General features: G+C 42.7%; 1 protein-coding gene across 1 annotated transcript; it reads left to right on the top strand.

The window, feature by feature from the left end:
• The first annotated feature begins 20904 nt into the window (after window positions 1–20904).
• LOC106583175 (small ribosomal subunit protein uS15m) lies at window positions 20905–25362 on the top strand. The gene is made up of 8 exons (XM_014167068.3): window positions 20905–21200; window positions 22499–22564; window positions 22647–22722; window positions 22959–23007; window positions 23203–23287; window positions 23395–23453; window positions 24156–24347; window positions 24837–25362. The coding sequence occupies exons 1-8, from the start codon at window positions 21026–21028 to the stop codon at window positions 24945–24947; spliced, it is 813 nt and encodes a 270-aa protein (XP_014022543.1). The 5' UTR covers window positions 20905–21025; the 3' UTR covers window positions 24948–25362.
• The last annotated feature ends 61 nt before the right edge of the window (window positions 25363–25423 follow it).

The raw sequence follows: 25423 nt of genomic DNA, 5'->3' as shown, positions 1-25423 counted from the left end.
GACGATAACCATATTACTTATCCAGTCTGTAGGCTCGGTGACAGATATGATGTGGCCATCTGCTCCGTATTTGTCAAGATGAGCCTTCGTAGCTGCTTTCATGGCCACTGGTACATTGCTGGGTGCACACTGGACAGGCTGGATTGCTGTGTCCAACTCAAAGTGGACTTTGCCGGGAACTGACTCGACCGGTGCATTGAAGACATCATGATACTTGCTTAGGAGTGTCTCCTTGCTCAGGGGCCCAGCCTTGACTTTGACTATAATGTTAAGATCAGCTGGGATGGTGAAGTTAATACGCCCAAGGCGCTCGCATGTAGAACCTGACAGTAATGGCTGTTGACTAGCCTCAACTATTTCAAATTCAAGAGTGTGTTTCTGGCCACGTAAAACACACTCTGTCACAAACAGGCCTAAAGAGGTCATGAACTGGCCTGAATACAGTTTCAGCTTGGTGCTACTCTGTGTGAGTTTGTCTCTGGGCACTAGCCTCCTTTTATCTTTAAGGCTCATAACATTACATGTGGCCCCTGAATCTAGCTGGCATTGCTGTGGTTTATTATTAAGTAGCAAAGTGACAAACCACTTTGTCCTTTTGCCCTTACTGCCCCTATGCACTCGCTAGCATATACATCCTCTGTGCTGTTGTTCCCTTCATCTGTGTTTGTTTCAATGGAGTGCACTTTACCCTCCTTTCTCTTGCTTTTCATGCAGACCCTTGCGAAGTGATTAGCTGTACCACAGGATATGCATATTTTTCCATAGGCTGGGCAGTGTTCTTTTCCCCGTCCATGAGAAATGCCACAATATCGGCATGTATTGGGGTTGTCTACTGTAAGTCGCTCTGGATAATAGCGTCTACTAAATGACTAAAATGTACATCTAAATGTAAAAATGTCTACTGCAGAGTTGGCTGTAGTATTAGCATTAGCTGTGGCAAAGGGGAATTTCTTTACTGGCTGCCTGAATGTAGCATTGACATTGTCCATATGTTGCCTTTCTAGCTCCATGGACCTTATCCGTATATCAGTAAGCTCTGCTGCACGGCATGTCTCCACTGCCAAGACCAGTGTCAGGTCACGTTCTCGCAGCAAACGTCTGCGGGTGCCCTCATCAGTTATGCCAAGCACTATCTTATCTCTGATCAGTTCATTTCTTAAAACACCATAGTCACATGTAGCTGCCTTTTCCCTTAGCCTAGTGACAAAGCTGTCAATGGACTCCCCGTCCTCTTGTTTGCAACAACCAAAAACATAACGCTCGTGGATAACGTTCTTTGCTGGCTTAAAGTAATGTTCAAGAGCATCAAGAATACCTGTAGCGTTACCTTGCTGAGCTGCTGTTAGGTTCAGGTTGTGTTTGTATACGTGTCGGCATTCAGCTCCCATTATAGTCCTCAAAGTGGCAGCCACTACCTCATCGTCCTTTTCCCGAAGTCCCATTGGTAGTGCATAGTCCTCCCATTCACCTCTAAACGTATCCCAGTTTGTGCTCCAATCTCCGCTGAGCTTCATAACGGTGGGAGGGGGAATGTTCGCTGCCATGTCTAACCGGTGCTAACAACACTGAAGCTAACTAGCAAACTCACTCTAGCTAAGGACAATTCCGGCGAAGTTTTACTCAAATAATCATTTTTTGGGGGGTAAACCAGAACAGGTGACTTTAATTTGCGGAAAGTATGGTTAGTTATCTGACTCTGACACCATGTTTGAATGTTAAATGACGAGACAGAGGCATTGATGCGAGTAACCAGTCTTGTTCAGTATATTGCAATACATCCGGGTATCTCAAGCACACCGGTAAAACACTGGAGTTGCAGTAATAAACATTTACCAACAGGTGGCATCACTGTGCCACCTTACACCCATAACATTCGCTACCTTGCTAGCTACTTCCATACACAACGAGAGAGCACCTCACTCTGACCATTTTACTCGCACTAGCAGAGCTGTTTTGGCTGTTTTCATGTTATCTACACCACTTCCGGCGCAGACAAAGATGGCCGCCTCGCTTCGCGTTCCAAGGAAACTGCAGTATTTTGCTTTTTTATGTACTTCTTACATTGTTACCCCAGGTAATCTTAGGTTTTACTACATACAGTCAGGAGGAACTATTGGATATAAGAGCAACGTCAACTCACCAACATTATGACCAGAAATACAACTTTCCCGAAGCGGATCCTCTGTTTGGCCCACCACCCAGGACAATGGATCGGATCCCAGCCGGTGAGCCAAAACAACGGCGCCGCAGAAAAAGGGGCAGACGGAGCGGTCTTCTGGTCAGGCTCCATAGACGGGCACTTCGCGCACCGCTGCCGAGCATACTACTCGCCAATGTCCAGTCTCTTGACAACAAGGTAGACTAAATCCGAGCAAGGGTAGCATTCCAGAGATACATCCGAGACTGTAACATTCTTTGTTTCACGGAAACATGGCTCACTCGAGACACGCTATCTGAGTCGGTACAGCCACCTGGTTTCTTCACGCATCGCGCCGACAGAAACAAGCATCTCTCTGGTAAGAAGAAGGGTGGGGGTGTATGCCTTATGATTAACGAGACGTTGTGTGATCATAACAACATACAGGAACTCAAGTCATTTTGTTCACTTGACTTGAATTCCTCACTATGAAATGCCGACCGCATTATCTACCATTATGATCTACGATCATAATCACAGCCGTGTATATCCCCCCCCCCCCCCCCCCAAGCAGACACATCGACGGCCCTGAAAGAACTTCATTGGACTCTATGTAAACTGGAAACCACATATCCTGAGGCTGCATTTATTGTAGCCGGGGATTTTAACAAGGCTAATCTGAAAACAAGGCTCCCCAAATTCTATCAGCATATCGGTTGTGCTACCAGGGCGGGCAAAATCCTAGACCACTGTTATTCTAACTTCCGTGACGCATATAAGGCCCTCCCCCGCCCTCCCATGGAAAAGCTGACCACGACTCCATTTTGTTGCTCCCAGCCTATAGACAGAAGCTAAAACAGGAAGCTCCCACCCGCAGGTCTGTTCCACGCTGGTCCAACCAATTGGATTCCACGCTTCAAGATGGCTTCGATCACGTGGACTGGGATATGTTCCGCATTGCTGCGAACAACTACATTGACGAATACGCTGACTCGGTGTGCGAGTTCATTAACAAGTACATCGGTGATGTCGTACCAACAGCGTCTATTAAAACATTCCCCAACCAGAAACCGTGGATTGATGGCAGCATTCACGCAAAACTGAACGTGCGAACCACTGCTTTTAATCAGGGCAAAGTGACCGGAAACATGACCAAATATAAACAGTGTAGCTATTCCCTCCGCAAGGCAATCAAACAAGCTAAGCTACAGTACAGAGACAAAGTGGAGTCGCAATTCAACGGCTCAGACACGAGAGGTATGTGGCAGGGTCTACAGTCAATCACGGACTACAAAAGAAAAATCAGCCCCGTCGCGGATAATGATGCCTTGCTCCCAGACAGACTAAACAAGTTTTTTGCTCGCTTTGAGGACAATACAGTGCCACTAACACGGCCCGCTACCAAAAGCTGCGGGCTCTCCTTCACTGCAGCCAACGTGAGTAAAACATTTAAACGTGTTAACCCTCGCAAGGCTGCAGGCCCAGACGGCATCCCTGGCCGCGTCCTCAGAGCGTGCACAGACCAGCTGGCTGGTGTGTTTACAGACATATTCAATCAATCCTTATCCTAGTCTGCTGTCCCCACATGCTTCAAGAGGGCCACCATTGTTCCTGTTCCCAAGAAAGCTAAGGTAACTGAGCTAAATGACTACCGCCCTGTAGCACTCACTTCCGTCATCATGAAGTGCTTTGAGAGACTAGTCAAGGACCATATCACCTCCACCTTACCTGACACCCTAGACCCACTCCAATTTGCTTACTGACCCAATAGGTCCACAGACGACGCAATCGCCATCACACTGCACACTGCCCTAACCAATCTGGACAAGAGGAATACCGATGTAAGAATGCTGTTCATCGATTACAGCTCAGCATTCAACACTATAGTACCCTCCAAACTCGTCATTAAGCTCGAGACTCTGGGTCTCGACCCCGCCCTGTGCAACTGGGTCCTGGACTTCCTGACGGGCCGCTCCCAGGTGGTGAGGGTAGGTAACAACATCTCCACCCTGCTGATCCTCAACACTGGGTCCCCACAAGGGTGTGTTCTCAGCCCTCTTCTGAACCCCCTGTTCACCCACAACTGCGTGGTCATGCACGCATCCAACTCAATCATCAAGTTTGCAGACGACATTACAGTGGTAGGCTTGATTACCAACAACGACGAGACGGCCTACAGGGAGGAGGTGAGGGCCCTCGGAGTGTGGTGTCAGGAAAATTACCTCGCACTCAATGTCAACAAAACAAAAGAGATGATCGTGGACTTCAGGAAACAGCAGAGGGAGCAGCCCCCTATCTACATTGACGGGACAGTAGTGGAGAGGGTGGAGAGTTTTAAGTTCCTCAGTGTACACATCACGGACAAACTGAAATGGTCCACCCACACAGACAGCATGGTGAAGAAGGTGCAGCAGCGCCTCTTCAACCTCAGGAGGCTGAAGAAATTTGGCTTGTCACCAAAAACACTCACAAACTTTTACAGATGCACAATCGAGAGCATCCTGTCGGGCTGTATCACCGTCTGGTACGGCAGCTGCTCCGCCCATAACCGGTAGGCTCTCCAGAGGGTAGTGAGGTCTGCACAACGCATCATCGGGTGCAACCTACCCGCCCTCCAGGACACCTACACCACCCGATGTCACAGGAAGGCCAAAAGATCATCAAGGACAGCAACCACCTGAGCCACTGCCTGTTCACCCCGCTAACATCCAGAAGGCGAGGTCAGTACAGGTGCATCAAAGCTGGAACCGAGAGACTGAAAAACAGCTTCTATCTCAAGGCCATCAGACTGTTAAACAGCCATCACTAACATTGAGTGGCTGCTGCCAACATACTGACTCAACTCAAGCCACTTTAACCTCTATGGGCTAGGTGGGACGCGTCCCACCTACTCAACAGCCAGTGTAATCCCGTGGCGCGTTATTCAAATTCCTCAAAAATGCAAAAACCCTAGGACATTATGTTATACAATACATGCATGTTTTGTTCAATCAAGTTCATATTTATATCAAAAACCAGCTTTTTACTTTAGCATGTGACTAGCATGTGACTAGTATTCCCACCGAACACTGCCGGTGAATTTACTAAATTACTCACGATAAACGTTCACAAAAAGCATAACAATTATTTTAAGAATTATAGATGCAGAACTCCTCTATGCACTCGATGTCCTTTTTTAAAATAGCTTTTCGGTGAAAGCACATTTTGCAATATTCTCAGTAGATAGCCCGGCATCACAGGGCTAGCTATTTAGACACCCAGCAAGTTTAGCACTCACCAAAGTCAGATTTACTATTTACTAATCTTCTCAGGTTTTGGCCTGCCATATGAGTTCTGTTATACTCACAGACACCATTCAAACAGTTTTAGAAACTTTAGGGTATTGTCTATCTAAAGCCAATAATTATATGCATATTCTAGTTACTGGGCAGGAGTAGTAACCAGATTAAATCGGGTACGTTTTTTATCCGGCTGTGTCAATACTGCCCCCTAGCCCTAACAGGTTAATAATGGGAAAATGTATGTAATCAATTTATCACTTGCCACTTTATATCATTTATATTAGATAATGTTTACATAACCTACATTATTCATCTCATATGTATATACTGTACGCCATACCATCTACTACATCTTGCCATCTTGATGTAATTAGATGTATCACTAGCCACTTTAAACAATGCCACTTTATATAATGTTTTCACAACCTACATTACTCATCTCATATGTATATACTGTACTCTATACCATCTACTGCATCTTGCCATCCTGATGTAATGTATCACTAGCCACCTTAAACCCGTGTTTTATAATGTCAAACAGCAACCATCAAATTGAATACTAATCCAAATTATTCCAACCCAATTATTTAAACTCATTTTATACAGTGTCCAACATCAAACTATTTAATAAATTATCCCGCTCTAGCCCATCTATCTGAACTTGGTTCTTGTACCCTTGTCAAACACTAAACATCAAATCAACTGATAAATCCCCAATAGAGCCAACAATAACCGATCATTTAAAACATATATTTTTCCCAAACCTAACCACATCCTTAGTATATCAAATCAAGTAATAACTCTCCGTTAGAGCCAACATTACCCCACCATTTAAATGCCTGTAGTATGTGCCTTGCCAATAGCCACAATTATCGTCCTATCTAAAATATTCCTCAAGTCCTTTTGATGCTTTTTCGTTAATAAATTCAAACAGTTAAATATCACCTTTTATTCTACACATGAATTGAGCATATTATTTTATCTCCAAACTTTTTATTATACTATTATTCTCTTGCCTTTAAATTCCTCATTTATTATTCCTCTTTCACCTCGCCTACAACCTCACCTCCTTTCCTAAGAATTACTCCGCCGAACCTAATCGTACCCTTGAAGTTACGAATCTTGCCGGTCACCCAGTATTCTATCTAAAATTTCCCGAACCTTGCCGGGGTAATTCCTCGAACCTAACCGTACCTTCAAAATTACGAATCTTGCTGATACCAATTACTAAACCAATTATTCCCTATATCTTCGAACCTAATCGTACCCTCAAAGTTACGAATCTTGCCGAAAGATTTCAGTATTCTATCTAAAATTTCCCAAACCTTGCCGGGGTAATTCCTCGAACGTAACCGTACCTTCAAAGTTACGAATCTTGCCGATACCAATTACTAAACCAATTATTCCCTATATCTTCGAACCTAATCGCACCCTCAAAGTTACAAATCTTGCCGAAAGATTTCAGTATTCTCCCCGAACCCAACCGTATCCTCGAAGTTACGAATCTTTCCGGTAGACCAATACTCTATGGTACCATGGTACTAACAACACATTCACCACGGGTTTGCATGTCACAATAATGTCACTATAATATTTCTTATCTACTCATAATAATTCATAATTTAGTTCACTTACATCGATCAGGTGCTTCACAAAAGTAATTTGGATAAAGCCAATATGCAGATCTTTAGTTATTATAACAATAGGTGTCTGCTTACCTCTTTTTAGTTGTCCGGACTTTTTGTGAAACACACCGTCCCACGACAGCTTTGTCCAATCGGCTGATCAATACTCAGCGAAATTCCTATACCAGATCACGTCGGGGTCACCAATTGTCGGGTCACGTCAATTTGAATCTGGTATTAGAACAAATTATTTAGCAAAGAGTAGCTCATGTTTTCTTTGTACTTTAATTAATGCAAACACTTCAATGGTAAATATGATGTTCGTATATACGGTCTCACTGTAACACCACGCAGGGCAGACAGAGAAGAGAATGTCACATCCTTTGTTCTCCCTTATATACTCTGACAGAGATAGTTCCCGCTCACTGCTGGCCTGTCAGAGGGAGGATGAGCATGGTTTAAACTTACTCATCCTATCGCTGGCGTGCAGGTTGGTCCCAACCTCGTGACGCACTTCCTGTTGCCGGGTGTAGTTCTTGTCTTCAGCAGTTGACTTATCCATAGTTTATATACTTAATATTGTAGCATAGCTTCTCCGTTATATTATATAGGTTATGCAAACAAATAGCCAGTTCAACCCTAACAATACATATGAGATGAGTATTGTAGGGTATGAAAACATATAAAGCAGCATTGTTTAACCTCTATGGGCTAGGTGGGACGCTTGCCCGGCCATCACGGGCTAGCTATTTTGACACCCACCAAGTGTGGTACTCACCAAACTCAGATTTACTATTAGAAAAATTGGATTACCTTTGATGTTCTTCGTCAGAATGCACTCCCAGGACTTCTACTACAATAACAAATGTTGGTTTGGTTCCAAATAATCCATAGTTACATCCAAATAGCGGCGTTTTGTTTGTGCGTTCAAGACACTATCCGAAGGGTAAAGAAGGGTGACGCGCCCGGCACGTTTCGTGACAAAAAAATTCAAAATATTCCATTATCGTACTTCGAAGCATGTCAAACGCTGTTTAAAATCAGTTTTTATGCGATTTTTCTCGTAAAAAAGCGATAATATTCTGACCGGGAAACCCTGTTTTCGTTCAAAGACGAAAAAATAAAAACATGGTGTCGGCTCGTGCATGCGCCCCAGTCTCATTGTTCTCAGATCGACCACTATCCAAATGCGCTACTGTTTTTCAGCCATGGCCTGCAAAGTCACCATTCAACGTTCTGGCGCCTTCTGAGAGCCTATGGGAGCGTTAGAAAATGGCAAGTTATGCCAGAGATCCCCTGTTTTGGATAGAGATGATCAAGAAGGCCAAGAAATAGTCAGAGAGAGCGCTTCCTGTTTGGAATCTTCTCAGGTTTTGGCCTGCCAAATTAGTTCTGTTATACTCACAGACACCATTCAAACAGTTTTAGAAACTTTAGCGTGTTTTCTATCCAAATCAAACAATTATATGCATATTCTAGTTTCTGGGCAGGAGTAGTAACCAGATTAAATTGGGTACGTTTTTTATCCGGCCGTGCAAATACTGCCCCCTATCCCCAACAGGTTAAATAATGGGGTTGAAATAATTTGGATTATTATTTGATTTGATGTTTGATTTATATTGAAGAACTCCGGTTCCAAATAATTAGGTTGAAATAAGCATCGAGTTTAACTAAATAGGGTGAAACAATTTGGTTTAAATAAATAGGTTAACATACTTTAAATAACAGACTAATTATCAAATTGGTTACAAATAAAAACGAAAATAATACAGTAAAACAAAAACATGACTACCAATGAAGAAGCGGAGAGGGTATTAAAGGCTCTAAAATCCACACTCGAAATCAATGGAGGGAAGGAATGGAAGAGACGAGGAGAGAAACTCTATATGGAAGGGATAGAGGATGGTTGGGTATTGTCCCCCGATGGAGTTCCCACAGAAGGTGAGCCAGGTAGAATACTGGGAGCATTGAAGCGGAAAACTCAGAAAGCAGAGGGGGAATGGAAGAAAGAGGGAGAACCCAGAAAAGGTCAAATCAAGGAAGCAATGGAGAAAGCCAGACTGAAGGAGAGAATAAGACTGGCAATGATGGAGAAACTTAAGAAAATGTGGAAAGAAAAACAAAGTAACGAGGAGGAGCAGGAAAAGACAGAGAGAAGGGAACCAAAGATACTGTGTGGAGCATTCGCCGAATCCTATAGAATTGTAACCACCGAAAGGTGTCTTATTTTTATGCTAAAGTATTGAAAGAAGTATTTTATAAATTTGGAGATATACATGGTATTTTTTAAAGTCTTGGACATTTCATAAGCGTGTGTCACGTCCTGACCATATACTTAGGTTTTTTTGTATTATATTTGGTCAGGACGTGGCAGTTATGTTTGGTTATGGTATAGTGGGGTTGTGAGTGTTGGGGTAGGTTCTAGGTTAGGTATTTCTATGTGGAGTTTAGTGAGTATGTTTGTTTGGTTAATTGGGGTTGGGACTCTCAGTTGAAGGCAGGTGTTGTCTATCTGCCTTTGATTGAGAGTCCCATATAGTGGGGTGTGTTTGTTTGATTTTTGTGGGTAATTGTAATTTTGCACTGTGTTTCGTTTCACCTGTGAAACTGTCACCTTTCTCCTCTGAGTGTTTATTTTGTTTTGTCGTTTCCATCTAAAATAAATATGATGTGGAACAGTCAACCTGCTGCGTATTGGTCATCGAGTGATTTCGACATATCTTCCGATGAGGGAGAATACGAGGAACGTGACAGAATTACCCACCGACAACGGACCAAGCAGCAGAGGAAGGAGCAGCACAAGGAGAGGCACCAGGAGAAAGGCTATCTGGAGTCATGGACTTGGGAGGAAATCCTGGACGGGAAAGGACCATGGACTCAAGCTGGGGATTATCGCCGCCCACAGTGGGAGATCGAGGCGGCGAGAGCTGAGAGGCGCTGGTATGAGGAGAGGGAGCGCAACGGACACGGGAGGCAGCCCCACAATTTTTTGGGGGGGGGGCACACGGGGAGATTGGCGGAGTCAGGTGGTAGACCTAAGCCAACTCCCCGTGCTTACCGGAAGCAGCGTGGTACTGGTAAGACACCGTGTTATGCTGTGGAGCGCACGGTGTCCCCAGTGCACGTTCAAAGCCCGGTGCGCTACATACCAGCCCCCCGCAAGTGCCATGCGAGTGCAGGCATCGAGCCAGGGCGGATGGTGCCAGCTCAGCGCGTCTGGTCTCCAGTGCGCCTCCTCGGTCCAGGTTATCCTGCGCCGGCGTTGCGCACTGTGTCTCCAGAGCGCTGGGAGGGTCCAGTTCGCCCAATGCCTGCTCTCCGCCCGTGCCGGGCCAAAGTGGGCATTCAGCCTGGAGTGTGGGTAAAGAGTGTCCGTACCAGAACTCCAGTGCTCCCCCACAGCCCGGTTTATCCTGTGCCTCCTCCTCGGACCAGGCCTCCAGTGGGTCTCCCCATCCTGGTTCATCCTGTGCCACCTCCCAGGACCAGGCCTTCAGTGGGTCTCCCCATCCTGGTTCATCCTGTGCCACCTCCCAGGACCAGGCCTCCAGTGGGTCTCCCCATCCTGGTCCGTCCTGTGCCACCTCCTCGGACCAGGCCTCCAGTGGGTCTCCCCATCCTGGTTCATCCTGTGCCACCTCCCAGGACCAGGCCTTCAGTGGGTCTCCCCAGCCTGGTGAGTCCTGTGCCACCTCCCAGGACCAGGCCTTCAGTGGGTCTCCCCATCCTGGTTCATCCTGTGCCACCTCCCAGGACCAGGCCTCCAGTGGGTCTCCCCATCCTGGTCCGTCCTGTGCCACCTCCTCGGACCAGGCCTCCAGTGGGTCTCCCCATCCTGGTCCGTCCTGTGCCACCTCCTCGGACCAGGCCTCCAGTGGGTCCCCCCATCCTGGTTCATCCTGTGCCACCTCCCAGGACCAGGCCTTCAGTGGGTCTCCCCAGCCTGGTGAGTCCTGTGCCTGTGCCCAGGGCCAGGCATCCATCATGTCTCCCCAGCCTGGTGAATCCTGGGTCAGGGCCGTCGGAGGATCCGACACCGGGGTGCGGCCCAGAGGATCCGACACCGGGGTGCGGACCAGAGTATCCGACAACCTCTTGCGACCCGGGACTGAGGGGAGCTGCCTGTGACCCAGAACCGGGTGAGTCTGGTCACAATTCTAAAATAAAGTTGATTAACTATGACTGTGATGATTCTGCCTACAACCCAGAACCGAAGGAGTCTGCTTACAGCCTGGGACCGACGGAGTCGGCCCACGAACCAGAACCAAAGAAGTCTGCCTACTGTCCTAAGCCCAACAGGTCTGTCTACGGTCTGTTGGACAGTAGGCCAGAACCGGAGCCACCTCCAATAGAGGTGGGTTGGGGAGGGGGGGTGTAGCACTGTGCCGTCGTTGACGGCAGCCACCCTCCCTTCCCTCCCTTTAGTTAGGAGGTTAATTGTGTGTTGTTTTTTTTTTGTTTTGTTTTTTTCTGTTGGTTTTGTGCATTCAGTGTATGCACCTTTAGGGGGGGGTAATGTCACGTCCTGACCATATACTTAGGTTTTTTTGTATTATATTTGGTCAGGACGTGGCAGTTATGTTTGGTTATGGTATAGTGGGGTTGTGAGTGTTGGGGTAGGTTCTAGGTTAGGTATTTCTATGTGGAGTTTAGTGAGTATGTTTGTTTGGTTAATTGGGGTTGGGACTCTCAGTTGAAGGCAGGTGTTGTCTATCTGCCTTTGATTGAGAGTCCCATATAGTGGGGTGTGTTTGTTTGATTTTTGTGGGTAATTGTAATTTTGCACTGTGTTTCGTTTCACCTGTGAAACTGTCACCTTTCTCCTCTGAGTGTTTATTTTGTTTTGTCGTTTCCATCTAAAATAAATATGATGTGGAACAGTCAACCTGCTGCGTATTGGTCATCGAGTGATTTCGACATATCTTCCGATGAGGGAGAATACGAGGAACGTGACAGCGTGAAGCCAAAAGAGAGATAAAGTTGTAACATTGGTTTTAATCTTACGATAGAGGTAAGGCAGAACACTGTTTGAAAAGAGGTAATGTTTTTCCCTACGGGTGAAAAGAGGAGAGTTGGGTGTGAGCACTGGACTATATGTGGCTGGAAGTGATTCTGGTCTGAATAATGGAATCGTAAAAGTTTTGTGATAAATTCTGGTTATTGATTCGTGGTTTGATTGTTTAGTAACACCAGTGAATTGAACAGGAAGTGAATGAATGCTAACATTATAATGTTTCCATTGCATGAAACAATGTCAGGTCAGAAAGGTGGATAGCAGGGTGAGTTTATTTTATTTCGCAGGAACAGTGCAAATTAATCATAGTTGTGCGTGTGCCTGGCCGGCGTGCGCGTTCCTGTAGGACGTAGAGTCGCAAGCTAACTCGAGGACGCGCTCTTTGTAAGGGGGGTGAGTGCAACCGCGTTGGTGCGCGCTAATAGCGTTTCAATTGGTGAGGTCAATCGCTCTGAGCCCTTGAAGTATAGTTTTGGTACCTCTGTAATAAAACAATTACATATGCTTTGGAAATTAGCTAGGTTGCATTTGGTTATTTGAAATACCTTTTTCATTTGCGTTTTAAATGTTGAAAGATTGGAGTCAATGGTTAAACAAATAAATTGGTTACCAGGACATGGTGATTTGATAGTAGTGCCCTGGGCGATAGATGCACAGTATGTCGAGAAAATCACACAGCTGTGTAATAATCTGAGGGATCACCATTACCGACATGCAGATTTCTCTAAGGTTCACGAGTGTAAACAAGAAGACAGTGAGAATATAAGACCATACCTAGAGAGAGTAAAGGACGTGTTCAACACAAATAGTGGGTTAATAGAACCCCCGGTAGTGGATGGATTTGATGCCCCGTATTATCAGCAATTAAAAATAGCTTTCCTCAGTGGAATGCGTCCCGAGATAAGTCGTGCCATTAAACAGAACCTCGTAGGGTGGGGGCTAGCAGATCTGAGGGAAGTAACAGAGGCAAGAGATGCCAGAGAGGGGGTTGAGACAAATACAGCGAGAAGAAGGTCAGGTGCCTACAGCCAGAAAAAGGAGCGCTTAGCTCTCTTTGGGAAAAATTCCTAGGGACAGGATATCTTAAAGGGGTATACACATGGAATTTTGGAAATTTTGTTTTCTGAGTTTAAATTAAGCACGTGAAATTCTTTTGATAGGGAATGTTCTGGGAACTTGAGATACAAAATATAGATACAGTTCTTAGCTCTCATATGTCTAATGTAGTAAGAAAAACGGTTCTGAAAAGGTGGTATGACTTTTGACCCCTCTGGTGACTTTTCCTTTGTGGTCTGATCAGCCGCAATGAAAAGCCATTTGGATGGTGAATTTAAGGTCATTGGTGATATTGATTTTAAGGAAATTTGTAGAACTCATAATTATGATGGAGTTAAAGTTCTTAGAGACAATTGATAATTTGAGCCAATGAGAAGACAGAAGGATGATAAGGGTGCAATAATTTTTCTTTGTGGAGTAGTTCAGATTTGTCATTTTGATCTGATTATGTTAATTGAATATCTTTTTGATGAGCAGGGGTATTTTCTACATTATCTAGATAAGTATTTTCCCTTAGGAAGTCAGCCGTGGTTGTAAGCAGTGTAAGAGATTTAACGCAACAAGGCTGTGGAATTGACATAACAGTATTCTTATATTTTGTTGTGAATAAGTTTAATAATGGTAGACTTATGTCAACAAGACAGAGATATATGACATTTGTAGGTGATCCAGGATCATTGAGGGAATCGAGATAAAATTAAAAGAACCTGTCTAGATATGCAATATCTAGACAGGTTGATTTTTCAAAGAATTCAGAAGTGCAACAGGGGAGACCATGAGACATTTAGTCAATATTTGGAAACAAACCATATTTGATACTGACAGTTATGAGAAAGAGCGACAGACATAGATAGAAGGAAGGGCAGATGGAGAAGTCCTCCCCTGCACTGCTGAGACCTTGATGGGTTGGAAGTAGCAGGAGGAGAGCATAAGCCAGGAAGAGAAGATAAAAGTGACACAGAAGAATTAGATAATGGTTAGTGAGTGAAGACCAGCATAGTTAAATTATAAACAGGTGAGGACAGAAATAACACTGGGACAGACAGAAAAGAGATAAGAATAGAAGATAGGAAGATAATTTAGTTTGGTTCGTTTAGATAGGATATTAATACATGGAGGGACTATGGGCTCCATTGGCATGTATTTTAGTTTTGATTTTAAGTTTATGTTTGGTAAATTCTCTAAGAAGAGATATGACTATTTACACAGACAAGCACATAGGCATTTAAAACCACACAAAGCAGCACAGATAAATCTTAAATAAGACACTTGACAGAGAATTGTTACAGGATAGCTAAGGATGAATGCCCCAGGGAGAGTTGGACATGTGGAAAATGAAAGGGGGCAATCCTACAAGAGAAGGGCTGACATAAGGATAATTTACTGATCTTATCAAAGACATTGTTTAGATATGCAGCAATATTGATACATGGCTTGCGCCATGTATAAATAGGGGGAGTATGGTAGAGCAGGCGATAGAACAGATTAGGATACTACTCAAACAAAAACATTTTTTGTAGAATTTCCATTTCAACATTTGGAAATAGACTTATTGAACTATTCCGAATTAATGGGAAGAAGGGGTGTTTAAAAATAACAGATAAGTATAGCAAATGGGTAGAAGCATTCCCAACTTACTTGGTGGACATGATTATGGTAGCTAGAATATTAGGTCAATATATTATCCCTAGAGTTGGGTTACTGGAATCTATCTCTTTAAATGATGGATGACATTTTAGCTAATCAGGTAGAGCCTATAGAATGCCAAAGTTAGGGAGAATAGAGATACCAGAACAGGTAGACATAGAAGTTGAAGAAATACTAACAGAACACATGAGAAGACTGTTTGTTAACCAAACCCGTATGTCCAAGATTTTGTGTCCAACAGGTGAATCACAAGAGAAGGGGATTCACTCAGTACAACCAGGAGACTGGGCGTGGATCCAGTCCCTGAGGAGAAAAGACGGGAAGCAGCCCCGTTGGGAAGGCCCATACCAGGTGCTGTTAAACCATTGCCTTTGCCATTAGAAAAGCTGAGAGAGTCACTTGGGTCCACGTTATCCACTGCAAGAAGGTATGTACACATATGACCACTGCTGATCACACACAGAGTTAGGAGAAGAACCGAGTACCAACAGGGTCCGGGGGCTACCTCCTTAAAACCTGTTAGGGCTAGGGGGCAGTATTGACACGGCCGGATAAAAAACGTACCCGATTTAATCTGGTTACTACTCCTGTCCAGTAACTAGAATATGCATATAATTATTGGCTTTGGATAGAAAACACCCTAAAGTTTCTAAAACTGTTTGAATGGTGTCTGTGAGTATAACAGAACTCATATGGCAGGCCAAAACCTGAGAAGATTCCATGCAGGAAGTGGCCTGTCTGACAAGTTGTTTCATCTTGGCTCTTTTTATTGAAGACTGAGGATCTTTGCTATAACGTGACACTTCCTACGGCTCCCATAGGCTCTCAGAGCCCGGGAAAAAGCTGAACGATATCGAGGCAGGCTCTTGCTGAAACACATTATCGCTTTTGGCAAGTGGCCGATCAGAGTACTATGGGCTTAGGCGCATGACCGAGTCGACCCCATGCTTTATTTTCTTTCGTCTGTTTACCTAAACACAGATTCCCGGTCGGAATATTATCGCTTTTTTATGAAAAAAATTGCATAAAAATTGATTTTAAACAGCGGTTGACATGCTTCGAAGTACGGTAATGGAATATTTAGAAATTTTTTGTCACGAATTGCGCCATGCTCGTCACCCTTATTTACCCTTTGTTCGTGTCTTGAACGCACGAACAAAACGCCGCAATTTGGATATAACAATGGATTATTTGGGACCAAACCAACATTTGTTATTGAAGTAGAAGTCCTGGGAGTGCATTCTGACGAAGACAGCAAAGGTAATAACATTTTTCTTATAGTAGTAAATCTGACTTTGGTGAGTGCTAAACTTGCTGGGTGTCTAAATAGCTAGCCATGTGATGCCGGGCTATCTACTGAGAATATTGCAAAATGTGCTTTCACCGAAAAGCTATTTTAAATTCGGACATATCGAGTGCATAGAGGAGTTCTGTATCTATAATTCTTAAAATAATTGTTATGCTTTTTGTGAACGTTTATCGTGAGTAATTTAGTAAATTCACCGGCAGTGTTCGGTGGGAATGCTAGTCACCTGCTAGTCACATGCTAATGTAAAAACCTGTTTTTTTATATAAATATGAACTTGATTGAACTTGATTGAACAAAACATGCATGTATTGTATAACATAATGTCCTAGGGTCGTCATCTGATGAAGATCATCAAAGGTTAGTGCTGCATTTAGCTGTGGTTTGGGTTTATGTGACATTATATGCTAGCTTGAAAAATGGGTGTCTGATTATTTCTGGCTGGGTACTCTGCTGACATAATCTAATGTTTTGCTTTCGTTGTAAAGCCTTTTTGAAATCGGACAGTGTGGTTAGATTAACGAGAGTCTTGTCTTTAAAATGTTGTAAAATAGTCATATGTTTGAAAAATTTATGTTTTTGCATTTTTGAGGTATTTGAATAACGCGCCACGGGATTACACTGGCTGTTGAGTAGGTGGGACGCAAGCGTCCCACCTAGCCCATAGAGGTTAACGAAGATTTCCTATCCCGACCGTTCATCACTGTTTGTGCTCCTAGAGGTGTGAGTATGGGGTGGTACCTAGCAGAGAGACTTAGGGTCTGGAGAAGGTTTGCGGTTTTTGGGAAGAGTAGAGACTCTGAGCTGCATCATAGTCTAATCTTTCTGATACATTCAGATCCACCACCTTCTGGTACTAATCATACAATACCGTTGTCATTGAGAAAAAGTAGAAGATAAACTATATAATACACTGATGAGTGACTTACAGAATGAGGAGTCAAAGAAGATCAAGATGTAGGATTTAAAGTAAACATTAAACAACTTCCTGGGAAAGCAGACAACTGTACAGGGACTGGGTGGGTCAGATTGAAGTACTCGGCCAACCCACCTAGGTTCACTTAAATTCCTGATGAGCACCAGTGTTATAAATACAAGAATGGCACCGAGAACTTGGATGATTTTAATAGCTGGAAAGTAATTGTTAATGTGACTGACTTAGGTTTGAAAGATGAATAGAAAATTCTTAACCTCACAGCACCTATAACTGATGTAGGGTGGGCTATTACCAGCAAAGGACGCATACAACAGAAATGACCACAAAGGGTGGTTAGGAACTTGCGCCCAGGGGTTATTGGTCCAACCAGTTCGAATTAGTTATCAGAGGCCAGTTATAGGAGGCTAAAGTAGGCACAGGAGGAGTTTTGACCAGGATGGGAGTAGCTTTATGTAGATGGATGCTATTGGCATCCTCAGGGAAGTTCCAGAAGAATACAAAGCTATGAATCAAATATGTGAAGGCTTTAACACTACATTATTTTGGTGGTTGACAATAAATACAAATGTGGATTGAATTAATGACATCTTTTATAATCAACAGAGATTCATGAATGAAACCGGGGATGCAGTAAAGAGGTTCTCTGACCAATTATCCGCCACCTCCCTCATGACCTGGTAAAATAGACTGACTCTCGATATGTTATTGGCAAAAGAGGATGGTGTAGGTAGAATGATTAGGTTCATTGCTGTACGTACATTCCTGATAACACAGCTCATGTTTGTGAAATGGAAAAGTGTTGTAAGAACTGTATTATGGGCTGCTTTCACCTGTATGAGGTTTAATCACCAGAACTCTAGAGAGATCGATAACGGAGCAAATAGTGAGATACAGATCGAGTCAAAGTTCAGACCAATGGGATGACAAATACCTACCGCCGAGCCAGGTGGAGGATTCATTCAATTATGAGGAGCCCATGTTAGATGAGACCATCTTTAGAGTTTCCTGAATTAGTTTGATTTTGTGTGAAATTTCTGAATCCAATAAAAATAGATGTGTTATAATGTATGTGAAATATCTAGCAAAACGGGTGGATTGTAATGGAAATTATATGATTTTAAGCCCTACTGGGACTTGACAAGCTATCTGCTGAAATGAAGGGTGTAGCGGGGGTAGACGAGGGGAATTGGATGAATAACTTTTTTGGCAAGTATACATCTAGGGTGGTTACTGGATTTCTGACCCTAGTGCTTGTGTTCCTATTATTGATATGTTGTGCTGCTTGTATAATCCCTTGATTAAGAAAGTCTTTCACAGATGTTGTCAGAGCAACCTCTGGGCAAAAGATGGGTCTGTTTGAGGACGATCCTTGGTTTGCTGTTGAGGAAGTGGTTGAATAAAGCTTATCCAAAATGTTCTCATATGTATTGAATGTAGTGGCAGGTGGATGAGAAGGTTTTAAGTTCTGAGACAAAGAGTCTGTCCCACACATGTTAGGTGTAGCCACTGCCGCAAGAAGGTCTTCTTTTTATACGTTTTTTAAATAATATGTTCTGAATTTATCCTGTATACTATTTGTCTTTCCTTATGTGAAGGTTTGAAGTTCCTGGGTGACTGGTAGTCAACCTAGTACAAGTGAGGTGTAGCTGGAAGGATGTGAGGGTTTTTAACTAATTATCTAATCATTAAAATGGAGATATACAAATTGTGTTGAGTGACACCCTAAGGGGTGTCAAAAGGGGGAATCCTAAATTTCTCTGAAATGTCTTATTGGAGTATGTTCACACCCCAGGGGGTGTGAAAGGGGGGATTGTTAGGGTTGAACTGGCTATTTGTTTGCATAACCTATATAATATAACGGAGAAGCTATGCTACAATATTAAGTATATAAACTATGGATAAGTCAACTGCTGAAGACAAGAACTACACCCGGCAACAGGAAGTGCGTCACGAGGTTGGGACCAGCCTGCACGCCACCGATAGGATGAGTAAGTTTAAACCATGCTCATCCTCCCTCTGACAGGCCAGCAGTGAGCGGGAACTATCTCTGTCAGAGTATATAAGGGAGAACAAAGGATGTGACGTTCTCTTCTCTGTCTGCCCTGCGTGGTGTTACAGTGAGACCGTATATACGAACATCATATTTACCATTCAAGTGTTTGCATTAATTAAAGTACAAAGAAAACATGAGATACTCTTTGCTAAATAATTTGTTCTAATACCAGATTCGAATTGACGCGACTCGACAGTATATACTGTACTCCATACCATCTATTACATCTTGCCTATGCCGTTCGGCCATCACTCATTTATATATTTTTATGTACATATTCATATTCATTCCTTTACACTTGTGTGTACAGGGTAGTGTTTGTGGAATTGGTACTTGTTAGATATTACCGCATGGTCGGAACTAGAAGCACAAGCATTTCGCTACACTTGCATTAACACCTGCTAACCATGTGTATGTGACAAATACATTTGATTTGGTGACTAACTGTGCTGCTGGCAACAAATTAATGGTGTTTTTTTCATGGAGTTTACTGATAACGGTCATATTCAACGTGTGGTGCGAGTTTGTAAATTAATCAGTTATTCTTCACTCCGGCAAACTCAGATGAGTGTTCTCTGAAATCGGAGTAGATAGCCAGAGTGAATTTACGAACGCACCCTAAGAGTTTACGCTTTTCAACACATTATTTCCTATTGCTTCTAATTAGCAGGCAGGCTGTTGCTGAGTGAGAGGGAGCCGAAGGGGTGTGTGTTTTGAGCACATTCATTGGTGTTGAGAGAGCGCTACAGCAGGCAGACATGACAAGTGATGTGAGAACATCTAACCAATTAACTAGCACTAGCTACATACTTTTCAATCATAATTCTTGTTAGCCTCATTCGTTGTATCCTGAGCGCCCCCCCCCAATCCTACACTCTTAGAAATGTTTTTTATTTGGGGTTCAAATTGAACCTTTTGCTTATTTGGACGAGATTAAAGAACCCTTTAGTAAAAAGGTGCAATATACCAGTGAAGGCAAAGAACCTTGAGGGTTCTGTTTGTATGAACCTTGTTGTTTGCCACTCCGACCTCGGCAACATTGTTGCAAAATGCGAATTCGATCTCCCTCCTGCCATAGAGTTAACATGTTGGACGTCAGCTAGCCATTTTTATGACCAGGCGAAATCATACAACAGCATCATTAATATAGATATAAATGTCAATGCAAAACAGCTAAAACAAATGAAACGGTATCTGTCATTTCAGAGTTTGGTGTAACTGTGTTAGTTTAGCTGTTGTTTGCTAAAATCCACATTACACTCTGGGGTCATACAAACCTGTGCTGTTGCAAACTAAATGCTAGTCAGCAGTAGCAGTGTGAAATTAATAAAACACAAACGTAAAGCGATGCCATGGTGGCCGCGGTGCAATTTAGTATTAGCCCAAAAACCTACAACCCGCGACCAATACATTTTCACCAGCAGCATAGTTTTCAAAGTAGTCCGTAAATTGCCTGAAAACTGCAGACATGGCAACCCGGCTCTGCTCCCTGCCCACTCAACCTATTTTTTTCCGGCTTCTTGATAGTTTGAGATGAGAGAAAAGGTACAATTTCTTAAATTCTGAGCATTTTAATAGCATGAAAATATTATGGTTGAAGTTTTGGTCATTCAAAGGCTATTGTTACTTGGGAAATAGGATGAGTGTGCAATACCTTTAATGTATTGGTATTGGCCCTATAAAGTTTACTATTTTTCACTCTTTCATAAAAAAAGAATTCTGTAAAAATTTAACTCGTTCACGTTAATGAAATAAATACTGTAAATACCAAGGACAATAACGCTAGAGTCTTTTTTGAACATACCGGTACGATTATTCAAGCATCCTTCTCAATTCCTGAATCGACTTCTCCGTCTGATTAGTTATGTCTAATCAAAATGGCGATCCTCATGTAAGGGACGAATGCTATTTACTCGTTACATTTTGACCATTAATACCTGACATATATCAAATCATCTCTGAATCAGCCATGTTATCAAGCATGGCTTTAAGAAGTGCTCTTAAATCAACATCTGTCGTTCTGCGAGAATGTGGTGTTTTATCCAGGCTGAAAGGAACCTGTGCGTCTCTCCAATTGAAACATGGGGCATTCACCTCTGTCATCACAGGACCTTCACACAGCAACAATGAGACTGCATTGACAGGTAAATAAATATATATTTATACTCCTAATTTCACAGAGTAGACATGTGTGCTTGCGATATGTTAGTTAGCTAAGGAGGCTGTATAAGTCTATGCAACAATGAAACGTCTTGTCGATTTTCTGCACTTGCTCGCATGCATGTCAACTAGCTAGCTGCACACGCCGAGCAAGAATCAATGAACCATTACTGAAAAATACGGAATAGGTAGATTTTGTGTGAAACCCCACTTATTGTCATCATCATAACACCTCGTAAAAATGTGCTTTTCCATTAGTCATGTAGTGAGTACAATTCTTCCTTGGGTATGCCAGGAGAGGGCACTGCAGCAATTAGCTAGGATATCTAATGCACAGATAGCTAATCACAACAACAGCAAACATGATAGACAGGTACACGAGTTATTCTCTGTGTGTACACAGTGACACAGGCTTTCAATTTCTATAGGGACATCAATTCACTACTCCATTGTCCTTATCATCCTGTGTGTACTAACTAGGCTAGCTATATGGTTTCATTATAAAAATAGATTACATAAAAATAGATCCTTATAGTATACTAATGTAGCGATAACTAGCTAGTAGCTACCTATCTAAACAGCTGAAATGAAAGGAATAATTTTTAACCAGACTGGTGCGAAGGTAATGCCATTTTAACCCAGACATATGACTAATACATTTCTCATAATTTAATCAGTCAGTCTGCCAGAAGTGTTTTTTTATGAAAAGGATGTGGGAACTAGAGTTATTTTCCCCACAGGCCCCCTGCAATGTGTCTGCAGCTGCTTTTCTCACTCCACCACTCTTGATCATGTATGCAGAACATGACACTCAACTCTTGTTTCTATTATCTCAGCACTACAGTTCACAAAATGTAGGCTTACATCAAAACAAGTACTACTACAGTAAGATATCCCAACTCTTACTGCAAACCATGTTGCTGCTGAACATGCTTACAGATGCTTTCTCATGCAGGCACATACACTGAGTGTACAAAACATTAAGAACACCTTCCTAATATTGAGTTGCACCCCCCCACCCCTTGTCCCTCAGAATAGCCTCAATTCGTCAGTGCATAGACCGTGTCGAAAAGCGTTCCACAGGAATGCTGGCCATTGTTGAGTCCAATGCTTCCCACAGTTGTGCCAAGTTGTCTGGATGTTCTTGGGGTGGTGGAGTGCACAAAATGTTTTGTGCACTCAGTGTAGTTGCAGGCATAAATCTGGCACCATCCTATGGTTCATAAAGCAATGGACTAAGAGTAATTATGTATTGTTTGATAATTTGTTTAATTCTTACCAGGTATTGGGAGTTTCACCATTCAGTCTGTGAGAAACTATGCCCGTGTCATAAGAAAGAAGAAGCCAGGTATGGAGGACCAAGGTCAAATATTTGATCTAAGACCACTTGGATGTTTGATATTTACTGTCTAAGTTTTTTTTTCCATCAGTGATGAAAAGTCAGTTGAGTGATCTTCCTCCGACAATGCTGAAAATGGAATATGCCGCTGTTCCACTCGCTCAAACGTATGTACATTTAATTTGTCCAAACTTAAATTAAATGTATTTTATGTCATGCAGACATGGCTCATGTATGTTCAACTCTCCCATGTCCAAACAACTACAGCATTGAGATGATGTTGTTTAAAATAGTTATTCTGTCTTTATTTGTACAATATATAGGCCTACTCTGCCTTTGTACTATACCTCTACTATACAGTACATCTCTTCCTAATGCTGATCTGTTATTATGTTGTTTACAGAGCTGATGACCTGGTCAAAAGACTTCTGACACTGGAACTAGCAAGCCATGTATGTTCTTTTCACCTTGTTACTACATTCTATTCATCTAGTCTTTCTCTTTGCGCTCATAAGAATAACTACAATAGAGTAACTACAGTTTGTGTATACCTCTGTTAGTTGCTATAGTTTATATTATGATACGACCGTTTTTCTATACCTATGCTGGATATTGCATAATCAAAACACCATGTTGTGTGTCACTAGAGCGAGAAGTTGAAATTGAAAACGGAGCAGCTGATTGCAAAAGTCCAGAGGGATGAAGCTGACCGCAGCTCTACAGAAGTCAAGGGTAGGTTCCCGTTTTGGACCTAGTGAACAAACGTGATTTTCCTCTGAGGAAACACCTTATTTCAGCAATTGTTTGTTCATTTCTTAACCCCTTTCTTGACCTTTTAGTGGCCATTTTGACCTCCAAAATCCGAAACTACCAGGAGCACCTGCACAAACATACAAAGGTGTGTATGGGCGAAGGGTAAATGCAAGACTGTGTAATTTTAAGTCCCTATAGTAACAGTGACGTGAATGCATATTATTTCCATGCGTTTCATTTCCTATCCCCTCCCTGTCTGGTGTGAGGTTTGTCAACAGGATTTCCTGTGTAGTGCATACACCCACCATGACATTTAACAGAGTAGTAGTGGTGCTGCTGCATGCTGGGAATTTACACTGTCACAACGTATACACGTAACATTGTATCCAACATTTTTGCAGACGTATTGCAAAATATAACTATCCTTTAGCACAGCTAAAATGTTAAAGCCAAGGTTTGGCAGTCTCACTATACTGTATCTCACTTTTAGACAGTTTGGTTTTGACAGTTTCAAAATCACTATGCTATTTTTAATTAGTAAAAAACTCCTCTATTATGTAAAAGACATGTTCCCAGACTAGGGGTTCGATTCAATCTGTAGCCATGAAGAGCTGCGTTACAGCACAATATAAATTTAAAGGCAATATTCTTGCGGCGACTTCTTTCACAGTGAATGCTGCATTGGTCAGATCAATGAGATATTACCTTTACATTTCAATCGCCCTACAGTGCTGCTCTTCAGCGCTATGGATTGAATCAAGCCTTAAATATTGTTATCTCTTTAAGCTTGTTTTTTTTCTCCATTTGACCTCTTACTCTGTGTTTTGGCCCCCCATCTTTGTATCAGGACAAAGCAAACAAGCGATGGATGCTCATGGCCATAGACCGCAGGAAGAAGCTGCTCAAGCACCTCAGGGTAACACGCTACGACGCCTTTGAACATGTCTGCCAGCAGCTGGGCATCACCTACACTTTCCCCCCGGAGTACTACAGACATGCCACCCGACGCTGGCTGGCCAAGAAGGCCCTGTGCATAAAGGTACACAACAAAACTAAATTCACTTTACTTAGTGCAATTTTCTAGCTTGGTCCCAGAGTGGTTTGTACTGTATGGTTGGCAAGACGGCACAAACAGATCTGGGACCAGACTAGCAATTTTCTTGTTAATATTTCTGCTGTATGCAGGCTGTTGAACCATGGCTTTTACCATTAGTCTAATGCATGACTTAATCTAAAAGTCAAAGCAAAGATTTTTATTTTACCTTTATTTAACTAGGCAACTCAGTTAAGAACAAATTCTTATTTTCAATGATGGCCTAGGAACAGTGGGTTAGCTGCCTTGTTCAGGGGCAGAATTACAGATTTTTACCTTGTCAGCTCGGGGATTCGATCTTGCAACCTTTTGGTTACTAGTCCAACGCTCTAACCACTAGGCTATTTTCCGCCCCAAATGAAGACATTTATAATTTGGTTGTTGTTGTCATTGTTGGGCTTTTTGCTGTAGGTTTATATGACTGTCCTTTCTTAGGTCTTCAAAGAGGTGCAGAAACAGAAACTGGAGCAAAGGAAGAAAATTAAGCAGACCCCTCCCCCCACGCTGGCAGAACCAGCCAGGACAGCAGCTACAGGAACCCAATAAACTGCTACAGTATCCAACGTCTGTCTTACTCTATGCATTCAGTCTTGCTCTCAATGGACAAATTCGTTTTGCATGGCCCAGTGAGCGGAGTTTGCTCCTTTTCGACCATTCCATTTGTCTTAAGGAGAAATCTCCACCAACCCATGCCACCAGGCCATGTAAAATGAATTTTCCCATGTATTGTTATACTGTAATAAGAAACATAAATAACCTATTGTTTGTAGTACACCAAGTCTTCATTCTTCTTGTCCCTTCTGCAAGTAGATGCATCATCAAACCACATTTGGCCAAATAAATGCAGTGATGCAGATATGTGGTTTTGGTGTGGGCAATGTCTTTGAGCTCCGTCTTATGTGACCTGAGAGTGTCAAATAAACCCACAATTAATCATTTTAATAAAATGTATTGTATAATCTATTTGTTTGCTGTCTTTTTTTCACTTTTACCACATATAGTCACTTGTGTATGGTGATATG

Source organism: Salmo salar, chromosome 02 (assembly GCF_965601325.2).
Source record: "Salmo salar chromosome 02, fSalSal1, whole genome shotgun sequence".
NCBI classification, from domain to species: domain Eukaryota; kingdom Metazoa; phylum Chordata; class Actinopteri; order Salmoniformes; family Salmonidae; genus Salmo; species Salmo salar.
This window is presented reverse-complemented; position numbering and strand designations above follow the sequence as displayed.

Excerpts from the sequence above, each read along its gene's own strand:
- LOC106583175 (XM_014167068.3), top strand. The coding sequence starts at position 21,026 with ATGTTATCAAGCATGGCTTTAAGAAGTGCTCTTAAATCAACATCTGTC. Across the intron at positions 22,565-22,646 it reads CATAAGAAAGAAGAAGCCAG|TGATGAAAAGTCAGTTGAGT; the intron begins GTATGGAGGACC and ends TTTTTCCATCAG. Across the intron at positions 22,723-22,958 it reads GCTGTTCCACTCGCTCAAAC|AGCTGATGACCTGGTCAAAA; the intron begins GTATGTACATTT and ends TGTTGTTTACAG.